At 34.9% G+C, this 19,567-nt stretch overlaps 2 protein-coding genes across 3 annotated transcripts; both read right to left on the bottom strand.

Annotated features, from left to right (window-relative positions):
- Window positions 1-243: 243 nt before the first annotated feature.
- On the bottom strand, window positions 244-1,734 carry LOC145636325 (F-box protein At1g30790-like). The gene has a single exon (XM_081687857.1). The coding sequence runs from the start codon at window positions 1,732-1,734 to the stop codon at window positions 244-246; it is 1,491 nt and encodes a 496-aa protein (XP_081543983.1).
- A 10,073-nt stretch (window positions 1,735-11,807) lies between these two features.
- Window positions 11,808-18,067, bottom strand: LOC145610278 (uncharacterized). Of its 2 annotated transcripts, none has more exons than XM_081665710.1 (8): window positions 17,876-18,067; window positions 17,662-17,788; window positions 17,492-17,567; window positions 16,339-16,411; window positions 15,801-15,896; window positions 15,517-15,567; window positions 13,093-13,467; window positions 11,808-12,265 (listed from the first exon to the last, which is right to left on the bottom strand). In XM_081665710.1, the coding sequence occupies exons 1-8, from the start codon at window positions 17,936-17,938 to the stop codon at window positions 11,966-11,968; spliced, it is 1,161 nt and encodes a 386-aa protein (XP_081521836.1). In that variant the 5' UTR covers window positions 17,939-18,067; the 3' UTR covers window positions 11,808-11,965. The 2 variants fall into 2 exon arrangements, with proteins under 2 accessions (XP_081521836.1, XP_081521761.1); XM_081665635.1 differs by having other exon boundaries at window positions 11,810-12,292.
- Between the last annotated feature and the right edge of the window lie 1,500 nt (window positions 18,068-19,567).

Raw genomic sequence — 19,567 nt, 5'->3', positions numbered from 1 at the left:
CAAACAACTTAATATTTTATACTCCGTACATTAATTGCTTTTGTATGCTTTAAGAAAAACATAATTGATCTATGAAATCAGAAACAAATTACTATTGCAAAAATATACCTTACATATAAATGTAAATAATTTATAGAATTAATTTCATTAGAAGAAAAATGTTTACATCCCAAAAACACAAATTCTGCAAATAAATAAATAAAAAAAAAACCAAAAGCCTTGTAAATTTAGAGAAACTATAATTTATTTCCTCTTAATTAGGCCCTCTTTTGCGGGTAATTTTCTTAACCACAATTTCATATATCTCTTGCCTGAACCTGATTTATCCTCAATTATTTCAAAACCCTCAAAACCACCAAACACCAAAAGTCCACCTTCCCACTCCTTCATCACCTCATCCTCTTCATGAGGCACCAGCTTCATAGGCGGCAAAGCCTGTTTCGGACCCCGAACACCGGCTAAGTCAGCCACAAAGTCTCCCAATCGAACCGTGAAGTCTAATGGAATAAGGCTTTCAACATAGTTAAATAAACTAAAATTAACCTTCTTGTAGTCCAAAATATTGACCCAACCGGGCAAACCCGAAATTCTGATCCCTTTAACCTTTCCATCATTCAATGAATGGAGAACAAAATTATGTAACAACACATCAGGAGTCAATAGCATGCCTCCATTACCAACAATAGACGCGAAATTTGCATCAATTCCTTTTCTTTTTAAGGCAACAATGTTTGTTCCTACATCTTTTTTAACCCATTTAGAGTTAAAATACACCCATAATTCCAAGGAACAATCTCCATAATCTTTGAAGCTTATGATCCCTAAGCTCTCCCCTACATTAGCAAGCTTAGATTTTGATGGCACCCCATTAGGAGGCGAGGGGATAAGTCTAAACTGCTCGTGTTCAACATCGAAACACACGATGTTTTCCTCACCCGGCGCCCTCTTTCCAATCCAATAAATAGAGCCATTAAGAAATACACCTTGTGTTCGGAAAGGGTAAGGGTAAGGAAAAGATGATGATATCTTTCTCCAAGAACACGAGTCGAACGAAAACTTATCCGGGGTTTTAATGGTTAGAACCCTAGACTCAACATTATACAACTTGTTATCATCTTTACTGATAGTGCCGAAAATATTCAAGATCTTGAAAACGTTAGAAGAAGAATCAAACCCAAAAGAGTAAGAACAATAGGGTTTATGAAAATAAGAATTTAGAGTGGTATTTTTGTAATTATTAGGGCAAGGAGGGATACTTCTGACTTTTCTTGTACTAGGGTTACAAACAAATACATTCTTGCCATTAAAGAAGCACACTAAACCCTTCACAGGGCTAAGAAAGTTACACTTTGACATAGGACCTTCGGTTCCGGTTCCAGTTCCGATTCCGGGTAAGGTAAGATGATGGACAGCACGGCCTCCGAAGAGGCCGACCGAGTAAAGATAATGCCTAGATCCATCAGAGTTGGAGAAAGTGATAAGGATACGAGAACTACTGCTCCCTCCAACCCCGAGCCGGGTTTCGGCACGGGATAGGTGGGAATAAGCAAAGGAAGGGTTATCAATGATGGAAAGCCATGTTTTGGAGACAGATCTGAATTGTAAAAGGGATTTGACAGGAAGAGAGGTGAGGATAATAGGCTCAACTTCAACAGGAAGAGAGTTAGGGTTTTGGGCAGAGTTTTTAGGGAGGGATTTGATTAGGGTTTTGGTGGGTTTTTTGGATTTTGTCATTCTAAACGAATGTAAAGAATGGTGAATGTGAGGAGTGTTGAGGTTGGGTTTTTATAGATTTTGGGAGGGTTGAGGTGAGTAGGATTTCTTTCTGATTTTTTTTTTAATTTTTTTTTATATATATATATAAGATACTAATTACTTTTTCTTTTGCTTGGTCTCCAAGGAGAATAAGTACGATTAGATTTTCTTTCTGATTTTTTTTTAATTTTTTTTTATTTATAAAATAATTACTCTTTCTTAACCCTAGTATTTTTTTGTTCAAAAAAAAAAAAAAACCTAGTAATTTTTTGTTGAGAAAAGGAAAGGAAGATAAAAGAGTAATAAAGCCCACCAATGTATTGCGTCCGAATATTAAATTAAAAGTTATGTTTTAAATATATTAAGTAAAAAAATTAATGATAAATTTTTTTTTTTAAAAAAAAACAATGATATATGTTTTAAATTAGTTAAAATAAATTAATTCCACTTTATATTCAATAATAAGTAAAAAAAAATTTAAGACATTTTTTAGACAAAATTTATGACAGTACTTCGTAGTATGTATTTATATAATTCGTATAAATGTTGATGAATATATTTCTATGGTAAGATGGTAATACATATAATAATATAAATGTCTCGTAACTTAACTTAACCTCTAAGTCAAACAGGTGTACTAGTGTACTACAATCAATATTGTAAAGGAAAAATTCACATAAATAATCCAAAGTATGAGAGGTCTTCTCATATTAATCCAAACTATGAGTTATTATTGTATAATCTAAACTTTAATTTGAGTCTTCTTTTATTACCCCATTTAGACTGATTACGGGTTATGCAAGTAAATAGAAGATGTAGTGCTAAACTCTCTCCAAAAATGATTTACTTTTACATAAAAAAAAAAAAAAGAAAAGAAAAGAAAAGTAAAAACAAAAACAGTTAATAACCTATACTTGCCCCACTACCCCACCGTACAATGTAAAAAATTGCTAAATTGAATAAAACTCAATGACTTGATTCTATTGATTACTCTTCACCACATATATAATACAAGCTTAACCCTATTATGATAGGATTAGGAAACTACCAAAAATATATCATAGAGATATTCTAGGCATAAATTATGATACCAAATATATCCTAAAATATTCCCTAAATATATCCCGCAATACCCCCCCTCAAGTTGGAGCATGTGGGTCAAAAATGCCCAACTTGGAAAGAAGATGATGAAACTGGTTCTTCCCAAGCGCCTTAGTGAAAATATCCGCCAATTGTTCCTTAGTGGAAACATAAGACGGTGCAATTAGGCCTTCCGTAATGGCGTCACGAACAATGTGACAATCTATCTCAATGTGCTTCGTCCGATCATGAAAAACTGGATTTCTGGCTATATGAAGAGCAGATTGACTGTCACAAAACAATTTGATTGCTTTAGGGTGTTGAACCCCCAAACTCAAAAGTAAAGCTTTTAACCATTTCAACTCATGAGTACATGACGCCATTGATCTATACTCAAACTCGGAGGAAGAAAAAGAAACTGTAGGTTGTTTCTTTGTTTTCCAAGAAATAGGAGAATGACCAAGAAACACAAGCCAACCTGTCAAAGAATGACGCGTTAGAGGACACGCCGCCCAATCCGAGTCACACCATCCCTGCAAAGTCAGATCACTATCTGCACTCAACAAAATACCTTGTCCCGGGGTGCCCTTCAAATTAAATACCGAACGACCCTAAGAGCTGCATCCCAATGCTCAACACGCGGCTCTTGCATAAATTGGGAGAGAATATGAACAGAATAAGCCAAATTAGGTCTCGTAACTGAAAGATAAATGAGCCTCCCTACTAATCTGCGATATGACTCAGGATTTTCCAGAACATCACCATTAGCAAGACCAAGCTTATGATTTTGTTCAATCGGAAATCCACTTGGTTTTGCCCCTAACAATCCTGCTTCAGAAATAATATCCAAGGTGTATTTCCGTTGACATAAAAACAAACCGGACTTACTACGAGAAACCTCTATGCCCAAGAAATATTTCAAAGGACCAAGATCCTTCATCTTAAAACAATCAGAGAGATAAGCCTTGAAAACAGATAATGCAGCGGAATCATTCCCAGAAACAATAAGATCATCAACATAAATCAATACATTAATCTGAACAGTACCCCTAGTGTATGTAAACAGAGAGTAATCAGAGTAAGATTGTAGAAAACCATACCCTTTCAAAGCCGCAGTCAATTTTGCAAACCAACACCTTGGAGCCTGCTTCAACCCATACAAAGATTTTCGCAGACGGCACACCAAAGTTGGATCTGAACTCTCAAAACCTGGAGGTAATTTCATATACACCTCCTCTTCCAAATCACCGTGCAGAAAGGCATTCTGAACATCCATTTGATGAAGCTCCCAATTTTTAGAAGTGGCTATAGCAAGGAAAGCCCGAACTGTTGTCATTTTTGCGACTGGAGCAAAAGTTTCACCATAATCTATACCTTCCTGCTGATGATTACCAAAAACGACCAAACGTGACTTAAGACGTTCAATATCACCATTCGACAAATATTTTGTCTTGTAAACCCACTGACTTCCTAGAGTTTTCTTGCCGGGAGGAAGATGCTCTAAGGTCCATGTTCCATTGTCCTCTAATGCCCTGATTTCTTCTTGCATTGAACGACGCCAACCATCAGATTTCATTGCTTCTCTGAAAGATTTGGGATCTTTACCCTGAACAACTGCTGCAAGAAACTTGCGATAATTCACAGAAAACATGTCACAATTTATATAGTGTGCTAAAGGATAAGGCGTACCTGAAGGAGGGATCGGAGACGGAGGGGACGGAGACAGACTATTAGCAAAAACGGAGTATGTCACATGATCACGAAGCTTCACGGATCGGTATTTCTCACGGTGCCCCCTACCCAAGACCTCAGGTTGAGGCTGCTGGTCGTGTGGCGCTGCTGGGGTGTCGCGCTGCCACTCTGCTCGGGGCTGCTGCCAGGTACGGCAGTGCTGCTGGTCAGCTCGCAAGACCCAGCGCCCGCTGGAATTCCCTCGGGCTGGGCAGAAGCTGCACTTGCGTGCTGGTCAGCTCTGCTAGCGTCCGCTGGAATTCCCTCGGGCTGGCCAGCAGCGGTGCTTGCTGTGTTCTCAGCATCCGCAGCCTGCTCTGTATGCGGGGCTGCTTGCTCTATGTACGGAGCGGGCTGCTCTTCCCCATCAAAAATAATTTCATTTTCACCAACATCACCCCATGTCACATTTTCTAAGAAATCCTCATGAATGTCATGGTCATTATCATACATTGTGGGCACTATATTGACAGCTTCCGGGCTAGCATATGGAAAAACTCCCTCAATAAATTTCACATCACGAGACACCAAAAACACCTTAGACTCAAGATCATATAACTTCCATCCTTTCTTTCCAAAAGGATATCCTACAAAAACACATTTTCTACTCCTACTAGCAAACTTGTCACCATTCGTTTTTTGATTATGAGCAAAACACAAACACCCAAAAGTGCGAATAGCATCAAAGGAAGGAGGTTTATTGAATAGGATTTCAAAGGGTGTTTTATTTTGTAGCAAAGGTGTTGGAGTACGATTAATTAATTAAATGAGCGGCGGCAAGAACACACTCCCCCCAAAAATAAATTGGCAAATTTGCTTGAAACCTCAAAGCTCTCCCGACATTGAGAATGTGTTTATGTTTTCGCTCAACCCTCCCATTTTGCTGTGGGGTACCCACACAAGAAGTTTGGACAATAATGCCCGTAGCAGAAAAATAATCAAGAAGACAATTAAACTCAGTACCATTATCACTCTGCACAACTTTAATTGTTTGAGAAAATTGTCTATCAACCATTGCAATAAATGCCATAAACATTAAAAAAACTTCTGTTTTATCAACCAACAAATAAATCCAGACTGCTCTAGAATATTCATCAACAATAGTCAAAAAATAACGAGCTCCACATGACGAAGCATGTCTATATGGACCCCACAAATCACAATGTATTTTCTCAAAAACTCTAGAAGCCCTACTATCACTTAACGGAAATTGTTCTCTAGGATGCTTAGCACGCATACATACTTCACACCCCTTATCAAGACAATTTTTATTACTACTAACATGAGGAAGCAACTTAACTACTTTCTCGGAAGGATGACCCATGCGACGATGCCACAACTCCAAGCTTGAAATTTCTTTGTCAACACCGACATGATGCACCGAATCCAATTTGCTAAAATAGTATAGTCCGTCTCTCCTAGCTCCCGTTCCAATCAGCTCCTTCGTTTGGTCCTGTATAGCACACATATAAGGGTTAAATTGGACAATGCAATTAAGTTCATCTGTTATTTGTGAAACAGAAAGCAGATTACAACTCAAATTAGGAACAAAAAGAACTCCAGTTAAAGTGAGCTTGTCCGACAAACGAACAGAACCAACCAAAGAAGCCACAACAGTGTCGCCGTTGGGTAGACCAACGGGACATTCAAAACTCTTTGTATCAAACAACCAAGATTCGTCTTCGGTCACATGATGTGTTGCCCCTGTGTCAATAATCCAAGAGGTAACATCAAACTTACCATTCAAGCGATGCTCGGGAACATTAGCATTACCGAACAAACCCGTAATAGCCTTCCACTGTTCACTTGAAAACACTTGACCATGAGAGGAACTGTCAGTTGAAGCACCCAAAACTGCATTTGCCCGCACCGTACTTTGCCCCCGGCCAGCGGTGTACCTCCCCCCCTGACCATTATCAATCGATGAGGGCCGACCATGAAGATCATAACACTTACTCTCAATGTGACCCTTCTTCTTACAATAATTGCAAGTCTTGTCAGACCAACAATTAGAAGTCTCATGGACAATTTTCTTGCATTTACCACACACTGTACCACCATCACGGCCACGGTTAGAAGCTCCCCTGCCTGCCCCTGTTCGAACAGCAAAGCCGAGAGCATCAGGAGGCTTTTGTTCATGCTCTAGCTTTGCCGTACGCACTCTTTCATCTTGTACCACCAATTGATATGCTCTATCTAGACTAGGGAGGGGATCTTGAGACAAAATATTTGTACGCAAAGAGGCATAAAAATCAGAATAAAGACCCATTAAAAAATCATGTAATTTAGCTTGTTCACGCCTAGCTTCATGCAATTGCCCAGCCGTATAGTTCGAACAACAAGAACAAGAAATTAAAGGTTCATGGTGATCTAATTCTTGCCATAAAGCATGCAATTTACCATAATAAACAGAAACAGACATCGATCTAGTTTGTTCACACTTTGCAATCGATGTTTTTAATTGTTGAATTCTAGGGCCATCGGTTTGAGCAAAACGTTGCTTAAGATGTTGCCATAAAAGTCTAGCCTCACGAAATTTAGAAAGGGACGACCTTACCTCTGGATCGATGGTATTGGTAATCCAAGAAATTAACATTGCGTTGATAGCCGTCCAATCTGATTGAGTGCACGGATGTACAGGGGCTAAGATCGAGCCATCCAAAAACCCGAATTTTCGTCGAGCCTCCAAGGCAGTCTGCATATCCGCAGCCCAATCGTCATAGTTATCAGTTTTGAGTCGTGTAGGGGTAATAAAATCCCCAGGTCGATCTTGCGACCCAAGGTAAAACGGTGAATTTGGTTTAATTTCTGTGAAAGGAGGTGGCGGTGGAGGTGGAACATCATCCCCAGCCATTGTTTACGGGAAAAAAACTCAAAAAATAAACCTTGCTCTTGATACCATGCTAAATTGAATAAAACTCAATGACTTGATTCTATTGATTACTCTTCACCACATATATAATACAAGCTTAACCCTATTATGATAGGATTAGGAAACTACCAAAAATATATCATAGAGATATTCTAGGCATAAATTATGATACCAAATATATCCTAAAATATTCCCTAAATATATCCCGCAATAAAAACCCCCAAAAAAATCAAGTTCTTCCATTTCACAAATTTTTGTTCATTCTTCACGCACAACGAAGAACAAATTTCTAATTTCATGGTCTACAATTATGCTTTTTAAAGGTTAGTTTGCACTTAAAATTTTTCCTTTTTTTTTTTTTAGTTATTTGTTGAAATTAAGTTGTAAGTTGCTTAAGGTTGATTTTATCTTATTTTTAATTTGCAGGGGTTTGTATTGGTTGATTACGAGTTACTTTGATTCGTTTATTACCTAAATTTCCATATAATTGAGTTTTATTTTTTGTTTAATTTGGTTTGACAATTATTGAATAGAACATGGACATTGTGGTGACTTTGAAAATGTGGTGTACTGTGGTGGTTCATTCAAGAAGGATAATGGGGTATTGCAATATTTTGGGGGTGAATGTAGGACCTTTGAACTTGACTCTAATCAATTATGTTGGTTTTGGCTAGAGGAGTTTGCTAAAAGTTGCTTGTGGTGGGGAATAAAAAATTGAGACAATCTACTACCTAATTTCCAGGATTGATGGCTTAGAAAAAGGATTAAGTAGGGTTGTTGGCTTAGAAAAAGGATTAAGGAGGGTTTACAGTGATGATGAAGTCAGGGAGATGAGTAAGATAGCTGTGAGGGATAAATGTGTGGAGTGCATGCTATGTAGTATATGAGAAAGATGAGCTTGTAGAATCAGTATCTCCGAAAAACAGAGTTAGTAAGGAAAACCATGCAATGCACCCCTAGAAGAAATAAAAATGTGAGTGAGACAATATGTGATACTTTGTTCTCAAAAGATGACATAGAGTCAACAAGATACTTGGTACTTTTTTTTTTTAACAACTTTGTGCTGCAATGATTTTGATTGTTAATTAAAATCGTGATTGATTTTTCCTTAATCAACTTAATTTCATCATAGGCTACATAATACAACCAATATGTTTTTTATAAACAAAATTAATTTGCGTAAAAATTAAAAAACACAAATAGTTGTTTAAAAGTAGTACATCACAACAAATAGAAAATGAAAATATTGATATACAGCAAGAGCAAAATCAGTAAGAGTAACTAACAAATTTTTTCAAAAAAAATAAAAATAAAAATAAAATTAACTAGCAATTATATTAAAAAAAATATAAATAACATGTTATAATAGGTTAAACAAGTAAATGGAGTAATAAAAGAAAACTCACATTAAAGTTTAGATTATACAATAATAACTCTTAGTCGGGATTAATATGAGAAGACCTCTCATAGTTTGGATTATTTATGTGAATTTTTCCTATTGTAAATTAGTTGTAAAGTAACCATAAAATGAACATATATAATTTGTCTATGCTATAAAAAAAATATTGTAGTTGCCTATATTTTTATTGATAAAGTTTTTATTCTTTGAAGGACTATTTTTAATTTTTTATTGATAAAGTAGCTCTCTTTATATATGTTCATTAGGAGGGAACGATGAATTTGTACTATTTAGTTCTATTGCTCATAGTATTCTAACATTGGCGGAAATATACATCAATATTATTATTAAAAATCAAAGGCAATAAGTGTCATATCGTCACGTGTCACTTTTTTTTTTTTTTTTCTTATTTAGACACGTCATCGATGAAACTGCCACATAATATAATCGACTACATGTACATGTGAAATAAGTGTCAATAAATTGTATGATAAATTAATTAATTGTATTTAGAATAAATTGTAAAATAATTTAATTAATTTTCATCACTTAGAATAAGTTTTGTAACCGATTGTATTTATTTTGAGCTCAATTAGCTAGAACGATGAATAATTACAATGTATTTAAATTGCTTTGACCCATTTAATTTATAACCGGTATATATATACTTAACGTGATTTATTTATTGAAAGTTTTCCTAACAAAGTTTAAATATACCAACGTAAAAAAAAATATTTAAGTAATATCCACAATCTTTCCTATCAAAAATAAAAAATAAATAAAATAAATAAAAAATAAAAAAAGAGGAGAAAGAAACCTGGGGCATCGCCCGGGTCACTAACTAGTTTCCCCTAATTAATATAATGCTTTATTGTTTCTTTCAAAATAAAAAGTAGCTCTTTTAACAGAATAAAAATTAAGTTATAGTGTATGAAAGTAATCATTTTATAATTTAGTACAGAGTATAAAGCTTATCTTATGACTTATTTACAATTAAATTCATATGAAGTTGAATTATCCCGAAAAACAGGACAGGTTAAAAGCTATCGACTACTGCTACTTCTGCTCCTGCTCCTGCTCCTGCTCCTGCTCCTGCTCCTGCTCCTGCTCCTGCTACTGCTACTGCTACTGCTACTGCTACTACTACTATTACTATTACTACTACTATTACTATTACTATTACTATTACTATTACTATTACTATTACTATTACTATTACTATTACTATTACTATTACTATTACTATTACTATTACTATTACTATTACTATTACTATTATTATTATTATTATTAATTATTAAAATTATTAATAATAATTATTATTAAAATTATTAATATTATTAATTATTATTATTTATTGAAATTATTATTATTATTATTAATTATTAAAATTATTTTTAATATTAATAATTATTATAATTATTCAAAATAATAAATTTTTATCATCAAATACAATATTAATTATTATTATTGAATATTAATTATTATTGTTGTTATTATTAATTATTATTTGAAAATTAAGCAGAGAAGATCTCTTTTGAGCAGAGCAGAGCATAGCAGAGCAAAGCAAAGCAGAGCAGAGCAGAGTAACTCTAAAGAACGGGGCCGAAGTGTGTTCTAATAAGCCAAATGTTGTACATCAATGCATAAACGTTGCGTATATAATCACAAATACATCAAAAATACATACTTGATAAAAAAAAAATTAAAAATAATGTAGAACATTAGAAATGCATAAAAAAATATACATAAGAAAATTTGTTTTGATAATTTCAAGTTTGTCATAAATATATTCAATTACTAATTCTTTGCTCGAGCAACGATCAGATGTTCACAGGAAAAAAATTATATTTATATAATCACACACTCTTATATGTGGCTAGCCACGTGGTGTGGCTACTTCATATATAATATGTATGCTTTATATGGTATAAAGAAGGAATATGGGGTTACGATGATGAGCAAAGAGAGAACGTATGTAGGTTACTTAAATGAAAAAAAAAAAGGTTAGTCTCTTAAATAGGTGAAATTAATTTTTATTTTTTAAAACAAAACAATAATAAGGGTTACTTAAACGAACAAATGAGGTTTACTTATTATTAAATTACTTGATTTCACTTGTATAATGAATTTGAGTTACTTTTATGGACAACATGGGGTTACTCTTATGAAAAAATGAAGTCATTCACGCATATAAATAAAGATTACTCTTATAAACTAATGTGGTCACATTGTGTGGCTAGCCTCATACAACACTTACCCTTATATAATTATATAAGCTTGTATTTATTACAGATTTTGTATATATTTAATATTTTATTTATTAATGTTGTTATTGTTCTATTATGTATGCTTTATTTTTTTTTTTACTCGTATTAATTATCTTATTACTTTTTAAGGAAAAAAAAAGGATTTTGGCGGAAATTTTTTAATATAATCACAGACGTGTACTTCTAGAATAATTTTGGTGATTACTTTTTTTTTTTTGAATAATTTTGGTGATTACTTTAGTACGAAGGATATAGTAATATTATGTAAAAAAATTCCTATATCAAGTCCTTACTACATGTCTTGACGTTGTCCATGTATGACATATTGACATGAGATTAATGTGAATGCTAAAATCTCAAATCTTAAACCACCCTTAAAAAAAAAAAAAAAAAAAAAAAGAAAAATGATTATGAGTACGGAGTAATATGTTAGTGTTACTCTGTATTTTTTAGGATTGACTTAAGACTTGTTAATTGTTGTACTCCCTCCGTATTTTACAATTTGCACTATTTCTACATGCGGGGAGTTTTGGAGAAATAGTACTCTGTTGTCACGGAAGTGGTTAATTGAAGGATTAAAAAAAATCTTACAAAACTACAAAAAAGTGAGTGTAGGTGAGAAAGAGAGTGAATATGAAAAAGATTCAGCTTCTATATACACATTGCTCTTGGAAAATTAGGCATATACCCTAAAGTTCAAGAAGAACGCAAAGCTTCTGGATGGAAGTCAAAACAAAAGAAGATGAGTATATAAGTGTACATATAAAAAACGGAGATCCATCAGCAAAAGAGAAATAACCGAAACATGAAACTAGAAAACTCGACTCTGTTATAGCACTAGAAATTTGACATTTGCATTCATTTCTCAACAACTGAAGAGGATATAGAAAATAAAGATCGATAGTCTTGCCAGAGAGGTAAATGTATTAGTAATTGCTTATGCAACTCGAATGTGTATTCTTTCCATGATGCTATAGCAGCAGAAAAGCAAGCCCAATCGAAATGAAATTCCCTGCTCCCGGCAGGATATGAATCACAAAATGTTGTCTTAGTGCTCAAGAAAACAGATCTTAGCTCATGAACGATCTCCTTTTGTTCTTCAGATAATATTACAATATCACTCGTATCCATGGTAACTTCTGATTGTTTCAGGGTAGGCTGTTTCCAGACAAAAAATTGTACAGCCTGTTTAGTACAGCAAAGAAAAGCATATAAAGTGAATCAAAGTGTATTGAATTCAGGAACCAAAGGCATCGGGCTTATGAAGAGGTACATATAACATGTAAAATAGAGGATAATCAACAAACAAATTAACAATCAATGCCACAATTTATGGAGTTTAAAATTATGGTGACACACCGAGGCATCTGTGATGCAGAATTAAATACCCTAAAGAATCATTTGTGGGGGCTCAACAACAAAAGCATCTCAACAAATACAAGCCCTAGATAATATTGATCTATAAATGTCCACAAATATGTGGCAAGTTTTAATAATAAGGGCCTGTTCATATTTACTGAACTGAACTGATTGGAGTTGAACTGAACTTAACTGAACTAAACTAAACTAAACTAAACTAAAATGAGCTGAATAGAATATTTTATGAGAGAAGGAAATTAGGAGTTGAACTGAACTGAGCTTATTGGAGCTGAACTGAACTGAAGTAAATGTGAATAGGCCTAAGTTAACTACCCGCTATATTGCAAGATCGTTAAAAAAAATAATAATAAATAAATAAATAAATTAAAAAAAAAAAAAAATCCTGTATATAGAAGCCATCAAACCCTAAACTGCCAAAGCTCCACTATTATCAAATACCCAAAATAGCGCGTAAAGGACCATCCACCATCTCCCTCTCACTACCCAAAGAATGCTAAAACTTCATACCTTAAGTCAAACTGTGTTACTGTGTAGTCATGTCAAATCTTAATTACATTTCATTTCAGTACAAACATATATATTTCGGATTGAGTGGAAAAAGTTACCTGGAGTGCATGCAACAGGTTGGCAAATTCTTGGCAATATAAGCGGTCTCCCCTAACCAGCTTCAACGGTTTCATGAGTACATCAGAGCTCTCTAGCTTATGCTTTTCTGGAATACAAATCCTTCCTTGAGTGGTATAGATATTAAATCCCAAAATGAATAATCTTGCAAAGCATATGTCATAGCCTTGTTGATGATCTGAGCCCCGGTCTAAAGAAAACCAATACATATTGCTAGGTGCCGGTAAGGGAATGCATGGAGCAGGCTCGTTATCTAATATGCTCTGAGTCAAGAGTGAAACGAGTTTAGCATCTTCGTCAAATGAACTATTGCGGCTGAACCAGAGTGTTAATGTAAGTCGTTCTCCATCACTTATCTGCAATAAAGCCTTTTGTCATACACCCAAGCAATATTCAAATCAAAATACAGATAAGATCCCAAGGAATAAGAGGGAAACGTTGAAGGGTTCTAGAAAGATGAAAAAGATCATCACTTTCTAAATCCAGAAGTGCAGGGTATGAAGTTAAACAAACTAATCTTCATCCACCACCAACCAGTAACCAAAACCACAGCCACCCCACCCCAAGAATACACACATCTACACAACAACAATATCAAATCTAGAAACCCAATGGTGAGGTCGGCTGCATAAACCAAGAATTTATCTCTTGCAGTTGTCAGCCAAGACCTCTCTCTCTCCATGCCCTTCTTTCAAGTGCTATCTGCTTCTGTAATCTCATTTATTCGTATCATTCCTAACTCCGATCCCTCCATCCAAGTCATCTTTGGTCTGTCTCGACTTCTTCTAAGATCTTCATGCTCCCAACTCTCTACTTTCCATCTTTTGGTCTCCGTCTTACCTGCCGAAACCATCTCAACATGCATTGCAACTCCCTTTTTTCTAAAACAACCCTTCCTAGATCAGTAGATACCCACATTCCTGCCCATACAACATCGTTGGTTTAATGCCCACCCTATAAAATCTACATACATAATTTTTTCTGAAGAGGAAACCATAATGGTTCTCATAGTCTGGTTACTCATTCAAGTCAAATAATCATGCATCTGAGGGTGATCTTACCGACTTGTTACAGAGACAATATCTGATTTTAACACTAAGTCTCATAGCATCAATAGTAACGCGGAGTATAAAAACTTGAATAGATAGACGTTATGGTAAAGGTTTCACAGCAAAGGGGCGACTTAAGTGTGAATAATACAAAGAAGAGTATTAAAAGCAAAGAGACAGGGAATGAGGGAAGAGATCAAGTCAGTAGAAAGGATGTGAAATGTACAAGAGGACAGAGGATCAACAAGAACATTTTACTTTGATTTTTAGCTTAATTGAGTGGAAAACAATGATAATCATTTCCTCAGAATAATGTTACCAAAAAAATAACTAATGGTATACTGGATTTATGATGTAAAAAAATAAAATAAAAATGCAAGTCCTACCATACCCTAGATGGGCAGTATGTTGGGAGTGATTTGGGAAACAATTCATAATTGAGATACTTCATACTTGTATATAACTTTTTGGTAATATTATTTAGGTATAATATTATTTAGGTATATCATTCAGATAATGTTATTAAAAGAAGTTATGGAAGAATCAGAGTTAGCTTCCCCATAAAACAACCAATTATACCCCCCTTCCCAGGGATGTGGACTTAGCTTTTCAAAGTCTGCCCTGACTAAAACCAAGTGAACCAGTTTTATCCAAGTGCCATGTCTAATCAGATCATGATGCAAAGATGCAGTGTGTAATATTTGGAATGATACATATTTTCTACATCCATGAAAAATCTTCCTATTACGCTTTTACAGGCATATTAAGGATTTTAGTAGGGTAGGATGAGAGTATGAGATAAAGTAGTGGAGGGGTCCACTTCACGTGGGTTGAGCAAAAAAGATTTCTGAATAAAGTAACAGGAAAATGTTGTGGACATCCTAAATAAGAATACATGAATATTAAATGTTGATAGGAGTACATTTTAGTTACATGGTGGCTTCCACGTAAATCTTGAAGCAATGCCATTGGCGATCAAGTAATCACACAATGTGCAGAGTTCAAGAAAAAAATTACCCTTATTTCTCGGATACAGTGTTCAAAAGTTTGGAATACAATTGATCCCAAAATATCTGCCACTCAATATATGCCTAAATATTAGTAATAGGGTGATTTTCATCTAAGCCTTGAATTACAGATGAAACAAGAAAATGAAATTGGTCTTACTGAAAAAGTGAAAAGGTTAGCAAATGCTTGCGCAGTAAGGCTACCCGAACAGTAAGGCATAAAACATTCGTGGCCTATAGAGAAATTTCCGAGGATAATAGGATTGAAAACTCGAAAATTTCAGAAAACTAATTATGGTTGTGCTTATGCATATACTAAATGTCTACATCAGATTTTATACTTATATACCTCATCAACACAATGTATGTTGCGGTTGTCAGCAGAGTAAACGACTAGATCCTGAAAGAAACATCAATCAGATGTCAAGATAGAGTACTTTAGGAAGCCAAATACACGAACGGTTAACTGGAAGCAAGACTGAGACTCTGAGAGACATTTTCCAAGATTCGATAAAAATAATCACAAGTATAATGGCTATAGATACTGACAGTGGAAGCAGATTGATATCAAAACCTTGATGAACCAGCACTCAAAATTAATTTAATATAAAGCAATCATGCAGATTGGCTTACCCCAGCCATTGGCAAATAATTTGTTGGCTCCCCATCCTGAAAGTGAAACACGCCACCACTAAAATCCTGCCCGTAGCTGTTTAAATAGCAGACTGCCTTCATAGAAATGAAGTATTGTGTCACTAACTCTTGATAAACATATATTAAATGGGGAAACATCTTAACAGTAACGGAACCAGACTAACCTATTGGAAGGGGATAAAAAGATCAGCAGAAAATTGGGGAAACTGTTTATAAGAATTGAACCTGCACACCCTCTCCTTAGTTTCTACATATATAATGCAAAATGATGCATGACTGAATTGGAGTTCAGTGCTGCAGCAGATTCACTCATGACTGATAAGTGATAATCTAAGAACTGCTAGCCAATTTTGTCAGACAAACGCACATTCCCACCAATTCTAGGGTATGGATGAGTTTAAAAATGTCTAACAAAATTTCCCAGATGGCAGGTATCATGCAGATCAACTTCAAAAATACAATGTAGTTAGCAACTCAAAACAAGCAATTATCAAGAAACAAAGGATTGCAAACACACCGTATAGTCACGTTGTTCAAGATAAGCTCTGTTATCATCACTATGCCACCCAATACTTGCTCCTTTATTCCAGCTGGCATACAAGAGTTTCATTACTTATACTAAGAAAAGATGCTCATAAAAAATAAAAAAAATAAAAAAGAAGAAAGAAAAAAATAATCTAGGAAAAGTTATAACTGTTTTCTCAACATTAAAATGATATTGACTGACATATAAGGATGGAGAAGAAACAAGATTAGCTAATTACATCTTGCTTGAGCTTCTGTTATTAGAAATGATTTCAGAATTAACAAAGTTATTTCTCAATAAATAAATTTATTAGAAGCATAGAATACTAAGTGTTCATTTGGTTAAACAAAATAGATTGAAATGGATTGGGATTTCCACAGGCCATACCATGTTAAATTTGTTTTGTTAAGATGGAATGAATTTGTAGGGATTACTGATTAGTATCTCTAATTATCAATAAGTTCCTAATTAGGGATTGGAGTTTTGCAGATGTACAAAAAAAAAAAAAAAAAAAAAAAAACTTAAGGAAGTACGCGTAAAGTCAAGACAAAATTTTGGGATGATTCAATTTTATCAAATAAGTCATACATGTATATGTTTACAAAATTCCACTCATTGAAGATAAATTACATCAAGTTTACAAAACTACAAAATTGAGTTCCCATATCAAAGAATTTAATAGTCAATGGATGAAACTCTCACATCAAAACCCTTGAGACAAACTTCAACCACAATTCGGGGAAATAGTGTTGGTTTGCTTTAGGCCTACAATTCTGTGAATGAACATACTAGTGCGCCAAGGAATGGCTGCCAAGTCCACACAACAACGAAGAAAACAAAAACAAATTATCAAGATTCAATTCTTAATTCAAATGCTCAAGCCGGTGCAAATTCCTTCCACAGTTCCACCCCAGGAAAGCGCAGAATGACCAACATACAAACCTTATTCCATTTCCAAACATTCAATCAAACAGTAAAATATAACGAATACCTACTCACATTTGAACTCAATCCATACCAATATACCAATCATCCAATATACATAACTTACAGAAGGGAAAAAAAAATGTAAGCCAACAAATTAAAATTGATACTTCATGAAAATTACAAGACCACTCAAAAATGCTAGTAAATAGCTTCTCACCTAATCAAACCAGTGAATTCAATAAATAACTCATACTCACAATCAAACACTTCCTCAACCTTTTCCTTCAATTTCTCTGCAAAATAAACAATAACAAAGAAAACCCATCAATCAAATACACAAAAAAGGGGCAAATTAAATAGAAACAAAATCTGGGAACATATCAAAACCTCGAATTGGGATGAAAGGCATAATAAGATGGGGACAATTTGTGGCAATAAGATGAGAGAGAGTAGTAGAGAAGACATTTGGTCTATACCCAACTGTACAATTGCTTTTGTGAATGAATTCCAGCTCCTACAATTATCAATTTCAAGTAATTTGTGTAAATTTTGTAAAAAAAAAAAATTGAAGGGATTTGAAGAAAAGGGAATGAGGTGGTACCTTACAAACTTGTATAGGAATAAAATTGCGAATGATTTGGCGTGGATGATCGTTGGAGGCCATTTTTGATTGAGTTCTTAGGCTTCTTACTTGAATGTTCAAATGAATGAGTGCGGTGTTTGACTGTTTGGCGCTTTGGAGCTTCGACTTGGCTACAAGTAGTTGTTGCAAAGGATGAACAGATGTTTCATGTTTAAAGACAAAAATGTGGAAATACTAAATTGAAATAAATACCCCCGTAGTAACTACACTTTATTAATTTATTGTTGACTAACGTCTCAAGGTGTTCCTTAGCAACATCCAGATTAGGAGTACATGTTTGAACTTTAAATTGTGGTTCGTAAATGACTTTTACTTTGTTGAACTAAAGTTAGACTCTGATTTGTTCTACTTTGAGTCCTGCAATGCTTTTGATTAAAATCCTCCCTTACCCTTCTAAATTCCCACGAGTCCCTTCCCACCAACCAAGTTCATGGGAGTTTGGAGGGGTGGGAGAGGATTTTAGTTGGTGTTTCGAGGAGAAAGAGCTGGGTTTACGGGAAGGGAGGAGGTGGTTCAAGGGGAGGGGCGACGGGACAGGAGGAGAGAGTGGCTGGCCAGTGGGAAGATTGAGGTTGGTTTTCCGACGGGGTAAGGGAATGGGGTGGCTAGGTTTGGGATTTTGGTGGGCAATGGTACTAGGGAAGTGGAGGATGGTTAGGGTTTATTTATTTTCTTTGTTTTTTAAATAGTTTTAGCTAACTAGGACTCGACACGTGGAATTTATGGGGAAAAAAAAAATTTAACCTTTATAACCGATAACCGATCAAAGGGATTGAAGAAACTGAAAGTAAACAACCTACAAAGTTGGGATTAGGTTGAAACTATTAAAAAAAAATGGGCCAAAGTTGGGATTATTATTTACAATTTTTCCTATAATTTAAACATAATCATTAGTAGTTATATTCGTTTTTTGATGAATTATGGGTTGATTGTTGAGCTAGTTTAACAAAATTAAAGGAAAGAATTAGGTATGATTTGTCCTTTAATTTTACCAGAGAAAGTCTGACTTAGTACTTTATGTATTTGTGTTGTTCTATATTGATCTACACGCGTCAAGGAGTTTGCAATTGCATTTTGAAGGCGAAAGTGTTAACACAATATTCACTAATAGAAGGTTGGAAGATCAAGGGGCTCTATTGAGAGTAGTTTTGAGAGATGATTATGGGAGCATTGTAGAAGAAACTTCTGAAATAAGGATTGATGGTAGTTTTCCATTAGATGATCTTTATTGAGATAGGAATATATGTCATATGAATTATTGAGATAGGAATATATTGCATATGAATTATGAGATATATATGTCATATATTAGGATAGATGGGTTCGAAAAGAATGGCGTTCTTGTTTAGGGTAATTTCACCCTGCCACGTGGCCCAATCAGAGGGTGACACGTGTCAGCCCCAGATTGGTCCAGAATGGACCAATCCCTGCTCGACACGTGTCCTTCCAGAAATCAAGGGAAAAGGCGGCCTTCAGGCCCAAATCCCGAGAATGCCGCAAAACGGCGCAACCCACCAATGATTAGGGTTCAGTGACCTAATTAGGGGCACAATTCCCAATGACCCTATAAATAGGGAGAGGTCCCTCATTTTGAGGGCACGTTTTACCATTTATTACACCTGCATTCTCTTACATCAGAGAAACACCTGA

Source organism: Chenopodium album, chromosome 1 (genome assembly GCF_948465745.1).
Source record: "Chenopodium album chromosome 1, dcCheAlbu1.1, whole genome shotgun sequence".
In the NCBI taxonomy this organism is placed as follows: domain Eukaryota; kingdom Viridiplantae; phylum Streptophyta; class Magnoliopsida; order Caryophyllales; family Amaranthaceae; genus Chenopodium; species Chenopodium album.
The sequence above is the reverse complement of the archived record's forward strand: the minus strand, read 5'-3'. Positions and strand labels throughout refer to the sequence as shown.